The sequence below is a fragment of the Lacerta agilis genome, chromosome 2, assembly GCF_009819535.1.
Source record: "Lacerta agilis isolate rLacAgi1 chromosome 2, rLacAgi1.pri, whole genome shotgun sequence".
Classification (NCBI taxonomy): Eukaryota; Metazoa; Chordata; class Lepidosauria; order Squamata; family Lacertidae; genus Lacerta; species Lacerta agilis.
The window spans coordinates 6,975,978-6,995,905 of NC_046313.1; the positions used below are offsets into that span (position 1 = coordinate 6,975,978).

The window sequence follows — 19,928 nt, forward strand, 5'->3', positions numbered from 1 at the left end:
CTGTGCCTCCATGGACAGTTGTGAGTCCAAAATGACTCCCAGGCTGCACACCTGGTCCTTCAGGGGCACAGTTATCCCATTCAGGACCAGGAAGTCCCCCCACCCACCCGCCCCCTGTCCCCCAAAAACAGTACTTCTGTTTTGTCAGGATTCAACCTCAATATGTTAGCCGCCATCCATCCTCCAACTGCCTCCAGGCACTCACACGGGACATTCACTGCCTTCACTGGTTCTGATTTAAAAGAGAGGTAGAGCTGGGTGTCATCCTCATACTGATGAACACCCAGCCCAAACCCCCTGATGATCTCTCCCAGCGGCTTCATATAGATATTAAAAAGCAGGTTCAAAACCCCACTCAGCCATAAAACTCACTCAGCGATCTTGGGCTGGTTACTGTCTCTAAGCCTAAGTTACCCCACAAAGTTGTTGTTAGCATGAAATGAGGTGCGGAAGAACCATATATGCTGCCGTGAATCCTTTGGATGAAAGATGGGATTGTTGTTGTTCAGTTGTGTCCGACTCTTCGTGACTCCATGGACCAGAGCACGCCAGGCACCCCTATCCTCCACTGCCTCTTGCAGTTTGGCCAAACTCATGCTAGTCGCTTCAAGAACACTGTCCAACCATCTCGTCCTCTGTCGTCCCCTTCTCCTTGTCCCCTCCATCTTTCCCAACATCAGGGTCTTTTCCAGGGAGTCTTCCCTTCTCATGAGGTGGCCAAAGTACTGGAGCCTCAACTTCAGGATCTGTCCTTCTAGTGAGCACTCAGGGCTGATTTCTTTAAGAATGGATAGGTTTGATCTTCTTGCAGTCCATGGGACTCTCAAGAGTCTCCTCCAGCACCATAATTCAAAAGCATCAATTCTTCGGCGATCAGCCTTCTTTATGGTCCAGCTCTCACTTCCATACATTACTACTGGGAAAACCATAGCTTTAACTATATGGACCTTTGTAGAAGGGATAGAAATGTAATAACAAATAAAATAAAATATTTTAAAATAAGGTATACAATATGGGTTTTTACCTTGTGGGCACTTTACAATTATTCCCCACCATCCTTGCCCTGCACTTGTGATTCTCGGTTAGGATCTCCAACTTTTGTAGTTGGGAAGGAAACTTCCACGTCCGTATGAGTCAAGTCCTTGATACTAGGGACTCCTACGCAATCAGCCCTGGTTAAAGGAACGTGGATGGTTTGGCAGGCTTTGTTTGATCAGGTTGCTCTGCAACCCCATCAAGACCGACGTGCTTCCTGTTTGCTCCTCTCCTACCTCCCACAGGTAAAGTATGTCAGGGCCTTGCAATACATGAAGCCTTCTCTCAGGGTGGGCTGAAGTCAGGAGGTATCAGAAGCGAGTTGCTAAAGAGAATGAAGAGGGACCAGGGTTGCATGCGTGAGGCAGGCTGTAATTAAGCGTAGCGTGTGTGCTCTGGCAACAAGTCAAGCATTCCAGCCAAAGGGCAGAAGAACCAGAAAAACCAACATTTCTGCCACTATCCTTGTAATGGGGCTTATGAAAGAGGTAGCTCCCAGGGTGGGGAGGAGGTTCTGTCATCACCCATTCTCAATTGGAAGAGCTCTCTTCCCTCAGCCTCGGGCTGTTTCTGTTCGTTGGGGCTTTTTCATGCAGAGTCATGGTGTCTGCCCTGCTGGTTCAGGGGCTTCAGGTTTGTCTTAGCCCAGCAGGTCACCTTGGTCTACGCATGTTCAGCTCCCACTTCAAGTACAGTAGAGTTGTGGAACTTGTGACCACCAAATGTTCTTGGACTCCAGCTCCCATCAACCCCAGCCTGCCTGGCCAGTGGTCAGTAATGAAGGGAGCTCTGGTCCAAGAACATCTGCAGGGCCACAGTTTCCCCATCTCTGGAACAGAGGTTTGCAAGACCAGCTTCTATTATGGCTAGCCGTATGAAGCTTCTGGAATGGCCAGGCCTGTTCTTCTGTCTTGCCTGGATTTCTGCTTGTTGAATTTGTTCCCTTGCCCCTGCTTGAAGGCTCCAATGCCAGATCTGAAAACTGGGCGAACAATTCCATGGCCCCAGCTTAATTCTGTCAAAGCACTTCATTGTGAAATACAGTGGTACCTTGGGTTACAAACACCTTGGGTTACAAACACTTCGGGTTACAGACTCCGCTAACCTGGAAGTAGTACCTCAGGTTAATAACTTTACCTCAGGATGAGAACAGAAATCGTGAACCTGAGGCGTGGCAGTAGCAAGAAGCCCCATTAGCTAAAGTGGTACCTCAGGTTAAGAACGGTTTCAGGTGAAGAACGGACCTCCAGAATGAATTAAGTTCGTAATCAGAGGTACCACTGTAATGAGTAGTGAAGATCGTTGTGAAATAGTAATTACTTCTGTGGTGATAGGCTCTGATATGTCACTGCCAGGGCTCCCCCCCCCCCCCGCCAGCCAGATTTCACTGGAGCTCAGCTCTGGCACCTCTTAGATGGGAGCACCATTGCCATTCTAAGAGAACAAGGGAGATGTTTGTACCAAGCTCCAGCACCTCTTCTAGAAAAATAGCACTGGTCACTGCACACGTTAGAAAAAACCCCTTTTAATGAAGGGCACGAAAGAACCGCTAAGGTGACTAACCCTGTGGAGATTGTTTCATTACCCTACCCAAATTTTCTGTTTTCTGCAAGAAATGAGAGGAGCATGAGGAAAACCGAAGAATGCAATAGTGTGACATTGATGGTGTCCTGCAAATGCCCTGGGAAAAGTCAGTGAACAAAGTGTGGCAATTACATAGTAAATGCCTAGTGTAGAAGTTATAGATTGCTTTAAAAGAGTATTAGAAAGTCTGGTGGAGAATAAAGCTATCAGTGGCTACTAGTCAAGAGCCTGCATGCCTCTGAATACCAGTTTCTGGGGAACAACAGCAGAAGAAAACTCTTGTCATTCTGTCCAACTTCTGGGTTTCCCCATAGGCATCTGGTTGGAAACAGGATGCAGAAGGGGACAGACCAGTCAATCTCAGCAGAGCTCTTCTTATTTGTGTTCATGTTCGGCCCCCACTTTGCCCCCAGTCTGGCACATTTAAAGAGAGAGACTTATTCTCCAGGTTGCAGCCTGGGAACCCTACTGTGAGGCACTGTGCAATGCTAAGGCACAAGGTGCAAACTGAAACCAACATCTTAAGGTAATTTAAAGAGCTTTCTACCTGGCAGAGTAAAGGGACGCAGGTGGCGCTGTGGTCTAAACCACAGAGCCTAGGGCTTGCTGATCAAAAGGTTGGTGGTTCGAATCCCTGTGATGGGGTGAGCTCGCGTTGTTCGGTCCCAGCTCCTGCCCACCTAGCAGTTCAAAAGCACATCAAAGTGCAAGTAGATAAATAGGTACTGCTCTGGCGGGAAGGTAAACGCCGTTTCTGTGTGCTGCTCTGGTTCACCAGAAGTGGCTTAGTCATGCTGGCCACATGACCCGGAAGCTGTCTGCAGACAAATGCCAGCTCCCTTGGCCTACAGAGCAAGATGAGTGCGCAACCCCAGAGTTGTCCGCGACTGAACCTAATGGTCAGGGGTACCTTTAGAAAAGAATTAAATGCAGTTTCCTGGTCCTGCCCAGAAACCTAAAGGCATGGGGCAGGAGTAAAATGTATGCCAGTCATATTGATAATACGCAACATCTGCAGCCCTCCAGCCATGCCTCAACAGCACTCTCATTTGATCTCAGGAAAGGCATGCTTTTTATTACTTAGACAATAACAAGTTATTGCATTACTGAAGAGAACGCATTCTAAGTTGTTTGGGGATATTAATGCAGTCCATTGTGTTCAACGCTTGCCTCAGGGGACGCTGTGGGACCTGCATGCCACCCAAGGCTACATCCCATTACTTCCTGTTGAGAAGAAAATGGATCACAATTGTCTTTATGACTGCAGGCTGCCAGCATCAGAAAATGGAGTTGCCTCACTCCCATCCCATCTTCTTTAGCTCCTTAACAAACCTGTTTAAAACACCTACAGTGATGGGGCCTCTTCTGGGAACTTAGATGCAAGGGGGCACCACCCTGCCCATCCAGTTCTGTTAAGCCTGGAGATGCTGGCATTGTCAGCCGTTGGCAAGGCTGTATGTAAGTTGAGCAGATGAAATTGAAGATATAGGGCTTTGAGACCTTAGTCATTGTAGTTCTAATGTTTGCTGCTGCACACTGTAGAAATGATGGAAGCAGCAAGGGGTGGCGAGCATCAGTCAACACAATGCAACTCTTCCAATCTCAGACATATACGGTAAAATGGCAGGAGCTGCCCTAGGTGTCTGCTCTGTATTTGGTCTTCTCTAGAAATGGTTCCATTAGCTGAGCACCTTGGTTCACATTTTGAGACACTATAATTATTGTTCCATGCGGGGGGGGGGCAGATGCTATTTCTAATACCATTATTGTTGTTGTTCAGTCGTTCAGTCGTGTCCGACTCTTCGTGACCCCATGGACCAGAGCATGCCAGGCACTCCTGTCTTTCACTGCCTCCCACAGTTTGGCCAAACTCATGCCAGTCGCTTCGAGAACACTGTCCAACCATCTCATCCTCTGTCGTCCCCTTCTCCTTGTGCCCTCCATCTTTCCCAACATCAGGGTCTTTTCCAGGGAGTCTTCTCTTCTCATGAGGTGGCCAAAGTACTGGAGCCTCAGCTTCAGGATCTGTCCTTCCAGTGAGCACTTAGGGATGATTTCTTTAAGGATGGATAAGTTTGATCTTTTTGCAGTCCATGGGACTCTCAAGAGTCTCCTCCAGCACCATAATTCAAAAGCACAAATTCTTTGGCGATCAGCCTTCTTTATGGTCCAGCTCTCACTTCCATACATCACTACTGGGAAAACCATAGCTTTAACTATATGGACCTTTGTCAGCAAGGTGATGTCTCTGCTTTTTAAGATGCTGTCTAGGTTTGTCATTGCTTTCCTCCCAAGAAGCAGGCGTTCTTATGCCATAGGATATAATATAAGCATTCTTGATGCAGATAAGGTAAGAGAGAAGCACTGTCATGGGAAGTAACCATATTAAATGGGCATTTGATTCAGAGTTCCCCAAACTTGGGTCTCCAGCTGTTTTTGGACTACAATTCCCATCCTCCTTGACCATTGGTCCTGCTAGCTTTGGATGATGGGAGTTGTAGTCCAGAAGCAGCTGAAGACCCAAGTTTGGGAAACCCTGATCTGATGTGATAAGGAACTGTGGTGTGGTGTTGGAGAGGACCACCATGCCACAATCGTTTTGCACTGTGCTTGGGAAGAAGGAAATGGGGTGGTGCAGATGAAGGAAATCTCTTTTGTTCTTTGAGGCAGTGGGATGATGTGATTAGCCACACACTAATTAGAGATTATTTTCCATATCTTCTGCACTTACCTAGTGCCCTTATTTCATCTGCTATTATTTCTCATGTTAGTTCTCCTCCCAAACATTTTCTAGTCATTCTACAAACTCTTTAGGGTAGGAGCAATCTCTTATTGCAGCATTATCTGTACAGGATCCAGCAGAATGGGCCCATAATTCAAAATTATGTCTCTAAGAGGTATGATAATTCACAAGTTAATGAGATGATAGCTCAGACGTGACTTTTTTGTGGCTTGTGAGTGGGATGGGATGGATGTGGGGAAAACACCGATTCTGTTTCCTAAACAGAAAATGGAAATAACTCTAGAGAAGCTAAATTATATGCACTGTTTAAATTATACCTTCTGCCATTCCGTTCATACCATTCATCCCTCTTTTCCTTTAGATATGAGGAAGTAACAAACAAACAGCTTGAGTGCCTAAATTATATACACTGCTTAAATTATACCTTTTGCCATTTCATTCATACCAGCCATCCTTCCTTTCCTTTAGATATGAGGAAGAAATAAACAAACGCACTGGGATGGAATTCACCTTCATGACACTCAAAAAGGTAAAGTAGACCCAAAACTCTTCAGTTTCACATCCATGCAGTGGTAGTGCTGGTCCCTATGCCCACCTCCCTCGATGACAGCTGCATCACTGGCAGGTTTACATAAAATCTCATATGAAAGAGAGAGAGAACTTTTAAAGGCTTTTTCATGGGGGGAGGCACTTCTTTTGTTTAAACCAGGAACCCCAAGATTGTCCCTTGATGGGATTGTCTGCTTTGGAATGGACACAGATAGGCATGGGAGAGAGACAAAAAGAGAGAAAATGGACTGGTTTTGAATGGGGTGGTTATGGTCTCAAAGAGGAAGAAAAATGGAAATAGTGTGGTTAGACCTGACTAATTTGTGTCGGTCCGAAAAGGATGATCATAGGTCCACTTGGACCACTAGGAATAAATGAAAAGCAAACAAAGTGCTTATTTAAACCAAAAGGGTTGAAGTTCGAAAAGGTGTCAACCCTCTCTTTTTTAATATAGTTTATACGCTGAAAAAAATATTACTGAAATGAATAAAGTGAACGAGGGGTTGAAAATTAATTGAGTTCTCAAAAGTAGACATTTTGGCTTTTTAATTTTTAAAATTGATTTACACTTGGGTGGCGCTGTGGGTTAAACCACAGAGCCTAGGGCTTGCTGATCAGAAGGTCGGTGGTTTGAATTCCCGTGACGGGGTGAGCTCCCGTTACTCGGTCCCAGCTGCTCCTGCCCACCTAGCAGTTCGAAAGCACATCAAAGTGCAAGTAGATAAATAGGTACCACTCTGGCGGGAAGGTAAACAGCGTTTCCGTGTACTGCTCTGATTCGCCAGAAGCGGCTTAGTCATGCTGGCCACATGACCCGGAAGCTGTACGCCGGCTCCCTCGGCCAATAAAGCGAGATGAGCACCGTAACCCCAGAGTCATCCACGACTGGACCTAATGGTCAGGGGTCCCTTAACTTGTTAGTTTTGTCAATGTCCTGGCTGCCCCTTACAGAAGCAAAATTTGGACTGTGATAATTGTCAAATCCTTACAGCATTTGTTATTTCTAGATACTGCTGCAAATGAATCATGATTTTGGTCAGCAGCCATATTATTGTATCGAATAATTTTGGCCTCTGATCTTGATTATAATTATTCTTCTGAAAAGGAGGTTTTAAAAACATTGGAACCAAGACAATCTGTAATTGTTCATTGTCATCTGGCACTCTGAGAAGCATGTATGGGACAAACCTGTATGATTATAAGAAACTTGTTCAAGATTTCAATGATGTTTTTAGTGCAAACAGAAATTTCCAGCCTTTCCTGTTCTTAAGGCATAATGACGCTCTTGTGTTACTTCTAACTTGCCTCACTCCACCTCTTGATGGACAGCCTTGAATCTGAAGGTGATTGCTGTGGGGACCTTCAAGTACGAAACAAAGTTGGGCGTCAAAAATATTCCCTGTGATATACTGCTGCTGCTGCTATGAATTACAAATTCCTTTTAAATGTGTTCATCCTGCATTGAAACCAGCTTGCAAGTGCCTTTCTGTTTACTCTGCTGGTGCTATTCAACACTATTTTTTTCTTCTAATTAAAAGAGTAATTTGTGGACCAGCCCAGCTTCCTTACCTCTGTGGTCCACCTAATTTCCAACTGAATGAAGAGTTATATACAACAGTGTCATACCATTTGGGCCACAGAACTTTCCCTCCCTCTCCTTCCCCCATCCCTCCCAAATCTGTTATGGGGTTTCCCCTAACCAGAGGCGCCATCTTTGCAAGTTGATTGAGGGGCCTGCCTGATCAACATCCTGATGTCACATGTGCAATGTCCTGAAGAGTCGGGGGCAGAGCCGAATGTCCTCTGAACATTGAGTGGGTCTGGTCCCATCAAAAAATACATTGAGGGGGAACTGCCTTAACCTCTAGGAGTTGTTGTGTATGCCTCTACCCTCCAGAGCAAATGGCAGCATGAGGAAAAGGGAGAGGGAAGGGAAGTTTGTTGCAGAAGCCCTTGCACAAATGGAACAACTTTGTTGCATGCAACCCTAAAGCAGTGATAAAATCTTACCTATATTGTGGGGCATGGAGCAAAAGGGAAGTGTATAACCCAAACCCTAAATGAGGGCAAGTGCACATACCAGAACTCCCTCAATGTGATTTTGGTTCCAAACAGAAAGTGACCATTCCCCACATCAAATGGGGTGCGCATTTTGCGTGGTCGCGCGCAGCCCCCTTAGATCCCACAGCAGCACCTGGCAGTTCGGACTGGCACCACCTTCCCGGGCAAGATACCTGTGGTCTCCGCCTACCCCAGTCAGCCGCCAATCCCGCCTGGGGAGGTGTTGCCAGGGGGATTGGCCAGGTGGGAGGAGGGACCACACAGTACACAATAGAGGGTGTAGCTTACCTGAGAAGCAGCAGTTGGCTCCAGAGCTTCCCCCACCCTCCACTCCCTCAATTAACGATGACTTTACAGGTTAACCTCTTTTCCACAGGCACACAAGCATGCAGGCGCTGCTATGTCAAGGCCGCTGTTGAAGGGCCGGAAAGGAATTTCCCTGCATAGGCAGGTTTCGCCTTTCCCGTAGCAATTCATCACAACTTGGGCGGTTTCAGGCCTTGGGAGGAATCCTTTAGTCATCTTCCTAAGGGGGGGGCATGGGGCGGTGACTCCATGGCCCCCATGCAGCGCCGATAACAGGGTTCCCGTTAAAGGGGCTTGGGGGGAGGCATTGGCCATACGCCCAGAGATTGTCATTGCCCTCCCCTTCCAGCGGTGGCAAATGGGGGGCGGGCTCTCTGCTTGAACACATGTTCTCCAGACTTAGCCCAATCCCCACACATGTTGGATAACCCTGAAGTTACCCAGACCCCCAGCTGGAGGGCTGGGAAGGATAAACGCCCAATGCCTGAGCCAAGGTCTTCCTACATCTGAATCTTAATAAAGTTGTGGCCAATTTTAATCCCATAGCACATTGTCTGGTGTCATTATTCCGCTCAGGGGCTACATGGGGTTTGGGGGGCTCCGCCTGGCCACACAATTTGGAGTTCCTCTGAAGTAGGGCTATGGAACCTGTGGCCCTCTGGATGCTGTTGGACTCCAACTCCCATCAGCCCCATTCAACATGGTTAATGGTCAGGGGTGGTGGGTGTTGTGGTCCAACAGCATCTGGGTGGCCTCCTCAAAAGCTTCCAAAAAGCTTCCCAACAAGAAGATAGGTGGAGGAGGAAAAGCAATCCTGGACTAGATTGTACACATGTTGTGATCTTTCATAGCAATGTGCAGCTTCAGAAGAGAGCTGGCTGAGTGTTGGATGCAGCTCAAATGTGGCAGCAGTGGGACTGAATATGCTTGCCATCACCTTATACAAATTGAGCATATACTAGCATGTCCCAGAATCATCTGTACTGCCTGGAGATGCAGTAGTAAATGTGTAAGAGAGTTAACTAACAAAGAAGTCAACATGGAAAGGGTTCCTGGAAAGCAGAAGGTTTTCTTAAAAAAAACAACCCACTGATCTTTGACATGGATGTATGTTTTTAAGCAGATTGCATTTTGAAACTGTGCATATGGAAGTAGGAGAATCAGGTATAATTATTCAAGCCCTGTGGTACTGAATGGGGAAGGTCAGAGTTATGGTGGGAATGTTTAGAGAGCATCTAAGCATCAGTCAGCAGAGGGTACTTCTCCTCCTCCCCAACAATATGTTGCGGCACTCTTAACTTTTGGTCAAAAGTTCCAACTCAAATGAAAAAAAAACACAAACTCTTCTTCTCTTGCTGTTCTACGCAGGATCTGGACAATGGCTTCCTGCACAAAACTGAACTTGAAGCAAAACTGAGTGGACTTCTTGCTGTAGCAGAGTTGATGAAAAATATCTATGAACAGGTAAGAGGAAGCATGAAAGAGCAAGGTGGGCTACAGGTGTGTTTTGATTGGACTGTTGGTCTACGGTAAATTTCCAGAGAGAATTCAGTTTTCTGTATGTTCCTAATTCAGTGAAGGTTCTCCTTAGTGCTTGTTCAGTTTTTTTTTTTTAACGAAACACAGAGACACCTGTGGGTTACAGCTCATTCTCCATACAAAATCAGTGCAAAGCAAACAATGTTGCCGCATAATAATTGCTGGGAACCATGCAATTTGATCTTACAGCAACACTGTCTGAGGCGTCAGAGCACACCATGTGACACTTTCTCAGCCAAGGCTGATCCCTTAAAAACAGCCTTGCAAGACAAGGCAAACTTTTTTTTCAAAACAACAACAGCACAGTACCTTCAATGATGGCCAGAGACAAATTAGGAAGACAACTGCAAATTATAATTTTTTTAAAAAACAAAACCAACAGGGTTTATTTACTTTGTCAAAATGAATACAGCATGTAGCTGTGATGTGTGCCCACCCTTCCAAAACATAGTACACCAGTTACGGCCCAAGCTGAGAAGCAAGAGGACAGGATCACACTTCAAAATGACCTTAAGAGATTAGAGAACTGGGGCAAAGCAAACAAGTTGAATTTTAACAGGGAGAAATGTAAAGTACTACACTTGGGCAAAAAAAATGAAAGGCACAAATACAGGATGGGTGACAACTGGCTTGAGAGCAGTACATGTGAAAAGGATCTAGGAGTCTTGGTAGACCATAAACTTGACATGAGTCAACAGTGTGATGCGGCGGCTAAAAAAAGCCAATGCAATTCTGGGCTGCATCAATAGGAGTATAGCATCTAGATCAAGAGAAGTAATAGTTCCACTGTATTCCGCTCTGGTCAGACCTCACCTGGAATACTGTGTCCAGTTCTGGGCACCACAGTTCAAGAAGGATACTGACAAGCTGGAACGTGTCCAGAGGAGGGCAACCAAAATGGTCAAAGGCCTGGAAACGATGCCTTATGAGGAACGGCTTAGGGAGCTGGGTATGTTTAGCCTGGAGAAGAGAAGGTTAAGGGGTGATATGATAGCTGAAAGATACTCGGAGTCGAGTGTGAATTTCATGCTCTTTATTCAGCTCATAGTAGTGAGGACTGTAGTTCCCCCAAAACGTTTGCTTTATATACACTATTTACACAATGGGCCCCACGTGATTGGCTAATTCCGGGATACTCCTGTATGCCAATCAGAGTGCAGATTCACTTCCACCTGGAGCTGGATTGGGTGGCTCCTGCGGACCAATCAGACTGCTGCAATCTCAATCCTATTGTTCTGGGACCAGTCAGACTGCTGCAATCTCAATCCTATTGTTCTGGGACCAGTCAGACTGCTGCAATCTCAATCCTATTGTTCTGGGACCAGTCAGACTGCTGCAATCTCAATCCTATTGTTCCAGGACCAATCAGCCTGCTGCAGTTTGGATCCTATTCAACTCAGTACATAACACCCCTCCCCTCTAAGTTCCAGTCCTGCCTGGGAGGTTGCATCCATAGTCCTCAAGGTACGCTGGTCGCCTACGTGTGCGTTGCGGCCTAGGCTGTTCCCTGGTCAGGGGTTCTGGTTCTGGCTCGTGTTCCGAGGCTGCTGGTTGTGATGGGGCTGTTTGGTCTGGTGCAACCAGCTCGCTCTGTCGTGGCTCTGGTTCCGGTGCCCTTTCGGCCTCTCGGGTCCTCTCAGTATTTACTGATTCTGCCTCCCCTGCCGGCCCCTCCTGCTCTACGGGTCTCAATGCCCCACTGTTCCCTTGGGACTCCTCTGACCTGTCCTCCTCCTGGTTTTCTCCTGGGAATCGTCGCCGTAGCTGGTCGCAGTGGCGGCGCCAGCATTGCCCCCCCTCTGTTAGCACCTCGTATGACACAGGGCCCGTCACCCTGTTGACTGTGGCGGATGGCATTCTGCGTTGTGAAGGTCAGGAATTCTTCTGACGTAAATGCGGTTCCGTTGTCTGAGACGAGAGTGTCAGGGAGTCCATGGGTTGCAAACAGCCTGCGTAGTACCTTGATGGCTGCGGACGTAGAAGTGGATGGTACCAGTGCGACTTCCAGCCATTTGGTGTAGGAGTCCACCACTATGAAGAATGTTTTCCCCTGGAAGGGGCCCGCGAAGTCCATGTGCAGCCGTGACCATGGTGCTCGGGCGGACTCCCAGGACTGCACTGGGGACCTTGGGGGATCTGGGCGGGATTCTTGGCAGGCCTGGCAGTGTTTGACCCAGGTCTCTATCTCTCCGTCAATCCCTGGCCACCATACATAACTCCTGGCGAGGGCCTTCATTCTCACTACCCCTGGGTGTGTCTCGTGAAGGGCTGCAAGGACCCTTTTGCGAAGGGGCTCAGGAACGACGACCCTGCTTCCCCATAACAGGCACCCCTTGTGGGCCGACAGTTCATGTTTACGGGTTGTGTAGCCAGCGAATTCTGGCCCGGGGCTGCTGCTGGGCCATCCCCTCCACACCCAGTCCAGGACCCGGGAGATGACCCTATCTTTCTTGGAATGGTGTGCAACTTCTTGTGCCTGAATAGGGCGGTCGGGAAGCAGCTCCAGGCTCATAACCTCTTGTGCGGGTGCTGGGTCGGGGCCTGTTTCTGGTAGTGGTAGCCTGCTGAGGGCGTCTGCGTGGCCCATCGCTTTCCCAGGGCGATGAATCAGTGCATACTGGTAGCCGGCAAGGAAAATTGACCACCTGAGGACGCGAGGAGACAGCACTTGGGGGTGTCATATAGAGGAGGGTGAAAGGTTGTTTTCTGCTGCTCCAGAGAAGCGGACACGGGGCAATGGATTCAAACTACAAGAAAGAAGATTCCACCTAAACATTAGGAAAAACTTCCTGACAGTGAGAGCTGTTCGGCAGTGGAATTTGCTGCCAAGGAGTGTGGTGGAGTCTCCTTCTTTGGAGGTCTTTAAGCAGAGGCTTGACAGCCATCTGTCAGGAATGCTTTGATGGTGTTTCCTGCTTGGCAGAGGGTTGGACTGGATGGCCCTTGTGGTCTCTTCCAACTCTATGATTCTATGACCTCTAATCTCCCCCAGGCATAGGATCTGCAACCAGGGTTCAATGACAGCCCTACTTGTTTGAGACACGAACATCTTCAGCTGCTTCAGGAAGGAATTCCCCAGCAGCACTCACCCTACTGCCCACATCGCCCTCATTGCATTTGGCCTAGATACATAATCAGACGGTGACTTTTCCTTAGGAATTCAAGATATGCTATCCGCAAGGAGCGTCTACTGAACTGCTTGCCTCAATCTAGCATGACGGTTCCTCTCAGTTGTGGAGACTGACCCAGCTATGGAAAGCCCATTCTGTTGAGGACAATCTTTCACACTCTTGTTTGTCACACCCATTTCTGTTTTGCTCTTGGAATCCTGCTCCAATACCTCTTTCTTAAACCAAGCTTTTCTGCAACCCCATCTACCACCTTCTACCTGTGCCAGATATAGCAACTTTCTCCTGCCCTCTCTTGAAATGCAGGATCACTTCAAGCCACTTGACCTTCCCTGCGTTGTCTGATGCCAAATAAATTAAGGAAGAGGTGTTTCCAAGCTTGCCTTTCGAGTACTTTTCCTGAGCTTTATCCTGCACACCGAGGTTTAGAACTCCCATTTATTGCTCCCATTTCACAGACAGTGCTCCAGCGATCAGCATAAAATGACTCCAAGGTTATTACATTAATGGAGTGGCCTGTTAATTAAAGTAGAGCTGGTTTGTCACCAAGGGACGCAGGTGGCGCTGTGGGTTAAACCATAGAGCCTAGGGCTTGCTGATCAGAAGGTTAGCGGTTCGAATCCCCACAATGGGGTGAGCTCCCGTTGCTCGGTCCCAGTTCCTGCCCACCTAGCAGTTCGAAAGCACGTCAAAAGTGCAAGTAGATAAATAGGTACCGCTCCGGCGGGAAGGTAAACGGCGTTTCCTTGCACTGCTCTGGTTCGCCAGAAGCGGCTTTGTCATGCTGGCCACATGACCCAGAAGCTGTACGCCGGCTCCCTTGGCCAGTAACGCGAGATGAGCGCCGCAACCCCAGAGTCGGACACAACTGGACCTAATGGTCAGGGACCCCTTTACCTTTACCTAGTTTGTCACCATGTCTCCTTTGCTTCCATTTTTCTTGTGCATTTGTTGCTTTGGCCAGAAGGTAGAGGCCGTAATGGTTGCTAGGACTGGCAGAGATTACTTTTCGTAGGCTTCCTTCTTTCCATAGATGTCTTATATCCTCCTGTGCCTTATGTCCTCTTCCTCCCCACTTTCTATTTCACAAGCAGTGTTAGGAGGCAGAGAGCCAGCAGAAGTTTCCATATACAAATGCAAATGTCACCAGCAGTAAGAGATCATAACAGCAGCAGTGGATTCCCCTACCCACTGCCCGCCTGCTTCTCCCTCACACTTTAGCACCCTCAGATCCTCAGCTTCATGATGCTTTATTTATTTCAAGCAGGTTACTAGACCTTAAGGTTACGAAATTAAGTTTGAAAATGTGTGGGCAGTGTCTAGGACAAAAAATTCAGAAGACAAAGCAGAGGCTGAATAGGATTTCCGGTGTCCAAGACGCATAACTGAATATTCTGGGTAAACACTGGGAGGGACAAATGGCTATCAGAAGCAATATGTGAGCTTCATTCATGACCGCTGTGAGATCTACAGATGGAGGGTGGTATACAAATTTGTAATGTCCAGCTTTACATGGCCAGTGGCGTAGGAAACCGCTCGGGCACCCGGAGCGGCAAACATGACGTGCACCCGGGGGTGAGGCATTGCTACGCTATGTAGCATGCATGCGCAGCATTGCTACGTACGATGAATGCATCGCATGTAGTGACACCGCACATGCGCTGTACATAGCAGGTTGCTGGCGGCACTACTCCAGCGCCGTACGGATGGTGTCGGGATCCTCTGCTCACTGCTGCAGCCACGAGCGGAAGATCCTCTACATGTGGCTGCAGCCGTGAACAGAGGATCCCGTCACCGTCCGTATGGCGCTGGAGCGGTGCCGCCAGCAACCCGCTATGTACAGCGCATGTGTGCCGTCGCTACATGCGATGCATTCATCGTACATAGCAACGCTTCGCATGCATGCTACGTAGCGTAGCAATGCCTCACCCCCGGGTGCATGTCTCAATCCACATTCCTCTAGTCGTTTCACAGTCCTTGGTTAATTTTGTACAAGCCTTTCTTCTGTTTCTCTGTCCAAAGTTATGGAAATAACTATTCTAAACATATCATAGCACTTGAGGTGGGAGAGAAATTGCATCCAGTTCATTCGAAAGGCAAATCTACCAAATCCGCACTTCCCAGACCGATATGCAAATCGGTGGCCTGCGGTTAAATTTTTCCTAGGGGAACAGTTAGGGCCAAAGGCAGGGCCAGCGCGTCCATTAAGGTGGACTAGGCAATTGCCTAGGGCGCCAAAATGGAGGGGGTGTTGGCCAGGCTTGGGCGGGGGGGGGGGCTAGCAGCAGCTTCTCCGCTGTAGCGGAGAGGTGCTGCTTGCCCCCTACACCACCCCCCGGCTCCCGCTAAAGCAGGCTTTGGCGGGGGGTGGGCGGCGGGACGGGTGAGCAGCAGCTTCTCCTAGTCCATTGACCACACCCCACTGATGCAAACCAAAATACAGCTATCTTTCAGCATTTGCAGTTATCCAAATTTTGTGATGCAGTTATCTAACCAAACAATGTCTACAAAAAAAATGCATATATTAAGGGAAATTCTATCAAGGTGGCATTGTTTGTGCTTCAGGTATCTAGATTAAAGATTCTGGGCCATGAAAAACAGGGTATGAATGAAAAGGGCCAAGCAAATGCAATTGTTTAAAATTTTGTTGAGTAGCCAGTGATTTTAATTATTGTTATCTGCTGTTTTAATAGGGTTTAAAAGAGTATACACTGCCCTGATATTTTATCAGAGGGCGGTGTATTAATACTTCTATAAATGAAAATGTGCACACATGTCTATCTGATTTGCTCATATATGTTTATACAGTATATTGTTTTCTGATAGCCATTTGCCCCTCCCAATCTTTAAACAGAGCCTTCAGCTATGTGTCTTGAAAACTGAATATTCTGTTCAGCCTTCACTGTGTCAGAGTTCACGAATTTACACAGGGGGAGCCCTGTTGGTCTTTAGCAGCAAAATCAACTGCCTTAAAGATAAATTAATGAAGTGGCTAACGGCTCATCACAAAGCCATCTGCCTGGCTCCGCCTTCTGCCATGACTCTGCCTCTTGGCCCAGTTGCCAATCTTAATTGCTATAGAGTTAACATATCCTGGGGGACACGGGTGGCACTGTGGGTTAAACCACAGAGCCTAGGGCTTGCCAATCAGAAGGTTGGCGGTTCGAACCCCCGCAACGGGGTAAGCTCCCATTGCTTGGTCCCTGTTCCTGCCAACCTAGAAGTTCAAAAGCATGCAGAGCAAATAGATCAAAAGGTACAGCTCTGGCGGGAAGGTAAACGGCGTTTCCATGCGCTGCTCTGGTTCGCCAGAAGCGGCTTAGTCATGCTGGCCACATGACCCGGAAGTTGTATGCCGGCTCCCTTTACCTTTTTAACATATCCAGTAGCCATTCTTCTGTGAATCCTTCAAAACTGTGCATACATACTTCTCTCTGCATCTATACCTCTAGGCTTTATTTCCTTTTAAAATGAGGGTGAGGGGTGTGCAAAAATTCTTGTTTACTTTACTCAGGAAATAGGTATATGTGGAAGAGACAGTAATTTGAGAACTCTGCTTGGTGGCAAGCAGTTTTTTTGCTATAGGTGGGCAAACCATGGATTCTGTTTTTGTTCCTTCCCAGTGAGGCAAGAGTCAGGGCAAGCAAAACTGCAACCCTCCATGTGGAAACAGTTTTAAACTTCCCATAAAAGTGAGGAAAAACAAAAGCGCTGGGAATGGTGGAGTTAATCCATTTGCCCAATGGAGATTGGCTGTCACAAACCAAGGTTGTTTGGAGAAAGGCATAGGTTGGAGGAGGAGGAAGCTGGACAAAAACATCCAAGGTGTCCTGGCTTCGGAATCCTTCAAGTTAGATCTTGCCTGCCCTTCAGCCATGCAGGCATGTGTGTGTGTGTGTGTGTGTGTGTGTGTGTGTGTGGTTTGCTAGCTGGGATTATGATGCCTTTGAGTGTTACTGAGCTGAATCCTGTCTTTATTAGGTGCAGTCTGGGCACAATTCCTATGTATCATGACAGCATCAGTCATCCTGTGGGTGTGTGCCAGAGGTCAAGGAGCTGCTGCATGGGGGGGGGGGGAGGAAGGAAGGAAGGAAGGAAGGAAGGAAGGAAGGAAGGAAGGAAGGAAGGAAGGTTTCAGATTTAAAGTGAATATAGAGCGAGATGAGCGCCGCAACCCCAGAGTCGGACACGACTGGACCTGATGGTCAGGGGTCCCTTTACCTTTACTTTAGGTGTAAATAGAGCTCATGGGCAGAGCTCATGTTTTCATGCAAAAGGTCTCAGGTTCCTTTCCAGATGGGGTGGGAAACACCCCTTCTAGAGACCTCAGTGTGCTGCTGTTGGTTAGTGTTATGTACTGAGCTTGGATCCTAGGCCTAGAACAATAGGCAGGTAGGATCCTAGAAGGCAGCAACCTAGAACAATAGGCAGGTAGGATCCTAGAAGGCAGCAACCTGATTGGTCTGCAGGAACAGTCCAATCAGGCTCCAGGAGGGGAATTGAATCAGCCAATCACACGGGACCCATTGGGTAAATAATGTATATATAGCCAGAGGTTTTGGAGGAAAGCACTCACTCACTGTTTACCATGAGCTGAAATAAAGAGCATGAAATCAACACTCAACTCCGAGTATATTTCAGTTAGCATAAACATTTCTGAGCAAGATGGACCAAGGGCGGGGTGGTATGATACTGTACTAACCTGCCTTGCAGAGTTGATGTAGGGATTACTGAGGTGTAGGGACAAATTTTCCACCTTACACAGGATGGTCCTCTAGTCACCATCTTCCCCACTTTGGTAAGATGTATCATATTTCTGTTTAAATTACAGTCATTATTTCTAAACTTGCTTCTGCACATATAATGTGTGTGTGCACATTTTATGCAAAGCTATGACCTCCTTTGCCCTCTCTCTGGGCATTGTGCTATTACCTTATGCTAAGCTAATGTCGGTGAAAAGTTTTGAATATCAAAAAGTGCTAAGTAATGTTAACGAATATTATATCCATGCACGGCAGAGCTCCCAGTTCTTTGTTGCAGCTTAGGACCCTCGTACCTAAGGGACCGCCTCTCCTGGTATGTCCCGTGTAGGACCTTAAGATCCTCAAATAATAATCTTTTGGAGGACCAAGCAACAAAGATGTTAGGTTGGCCTCAACTAGGGCCAGGGCTTTCTCAGTATTGGCCCCGACTTGGTGGAACAGTCTATCACAAGAGACCAGGGCCCTGCGGGATTTGGCATCTTTCCGCAGGGCCTGCAAGACGGAGCTGTTCCACCTGGCCTTTGGGTTGGTTTCTGTTTGATACTTATGCTTCATTCTTTTATTAGTGGGCTATTTGAAAATGAGACTGCAGTTTTAATTTTGAATTTTTAAATTTGTATTTTAATCTGTATTTTAAATTGATTGTTTTTATGTTTTTGCTGTGATTTTAATTAGTGTTAGCCGCCCTGAGCCCGGTTTTTGGCTGGGAAGGGCGGGGTATAAATAAATTATTATTATTATTATTATTATTATTATTATTATTATTATTATTATTACCATGACCTTGCATATGTATGGCAACAACTCAAGCCCAGTCTTCTTTCTGCTGTACCTAGGAACTTGATGAGGTGATGTCACAAATCAAGGACATCTCTGTCGTAGTGGGAATTGATAACAACAGATACAACCCTGACCCTCACCGGATCGTGGAGGATGTGAGAGCTCAGTATGAAGACCTGGCTATCAGGAGCTGGGAAGAACTAGAGGCACTCACACGAAGCAAGGTACACACCTGCTTGTCAATTAGTGTTGGAGATCCATTCCCTGTGTGTGGTCATGGGTTTGTTGTCTATCACATGACTGGGTATGTGTTTTGATTCCACAGGAATGGGATGTGACGTAGACAGGATGTTTGTCTTACTGTGTTCCCTGAAGTGGGACTATTGTCCTTTGTTCTTTCTCTTTGCTGTCTGATGCTAGAGAGAGAGGGAGCCATGTTGCAGTGCTCCGTGTGTATTTATTTGTTAAAAAAAGTAGATTAGCCTAAATGCTGAGTTGCTGAGTTCTGTCAAGCAAGCTGAGCAAACTGCGGATCCGTGAGTGTGCTGATGTCTTCTGGCATCAGTCGCTGTGATGTTCGGGCAGAAGAATGCTTGAGAAGCTCCCGAACGATCACCCAGGAGGGAGGGAACATGCCAGTCGGCCATATGTCCCTGCCAGGGTTCTACTTGTGAGTAGGACATCTCCTGACAATGAGAACTGTCCCCAAGCCCCTGATGGTGACACCAAGTCCTAATGGAAAGACACAGCAAAGGTGGAGGGCTTATAATACCAGAGCTGCTTAAAGAGAGAACACAGAAATGGATGGGTGAAGAACTTAATATGAACCAACCTGATCTGCACCTCCCAGACTAATGTGTGGAGATGGGATAGTCTACTAATACATACATATCTGATGTAGACCAGAGAGTGGGGGATTTTTGTCTAATTCCCACAGAATAATTACCTGTTCTGAAATATTAGCCCATAGAGGAGTTTGCTAGATGTTTCACAGCTGGCCTGACTATATTTCTCCCAATATTTTTCTCTTCATATATAGCAGTGTTTTTCAACCTTTTTTGGGCAAAGGCACACTTGTTTCATGAAAAAAATCACGAGGCACACCACCATTAGAAAATGTTAAAAAATTTAACTCTGTGCCTATATTGACTATATATAAAGTAATTCTCTTGAATAGGAATCAAATAAACACAAAGAAAGTATTTTATAATTACTTTATTATGAAATAGTAAGTAAACAGAAATATGAAAAATTATAAAATACTTTATTCAGTGCGCAACCAGGGCCTGTTTGGCTGAACACAAAGCTGATATTCTGGCTGGAATTTTTCCCACGGCACACCAGGCAACATCTTGCGGCACACTAGTGTGCCACGGAACAGTGGTTGAAAAACACTGATATATAGTTTGTTTCTTAAAAGCCTGGAAAAGTAGCATGAAT

At 46.9% G+C, this 19,928-nt stretch overlaps 1 protein-coding gene across 1 annotated transcript in view; it reads left to right on the top strand.

Moving 5' to 3' along the window:
- The window catches only part of LOC117043018, a 49,584-nt gene that overhangs the window by 22,288 nt on the left and 7,368 nt on the right, over positions 1-19,928 (top strand). Inside the window, exons 3-5 of the mRNA XM_033142642.1 lie at positions 5,831-5,891; positions 9,647-9,742; positions 18,545-18,712. Of these exons, the coding sequence (XP_032998533.1) occupies positions 5,831-5,891; positions 9,647-9,742; positions 18,545-18,712 (325 nt within the window). The remainder of the gene's footprint in view (positions 1-5,830; positions 5,892-9,646; positions 9,743-18,544; positions 18,713-19,928) is intronic.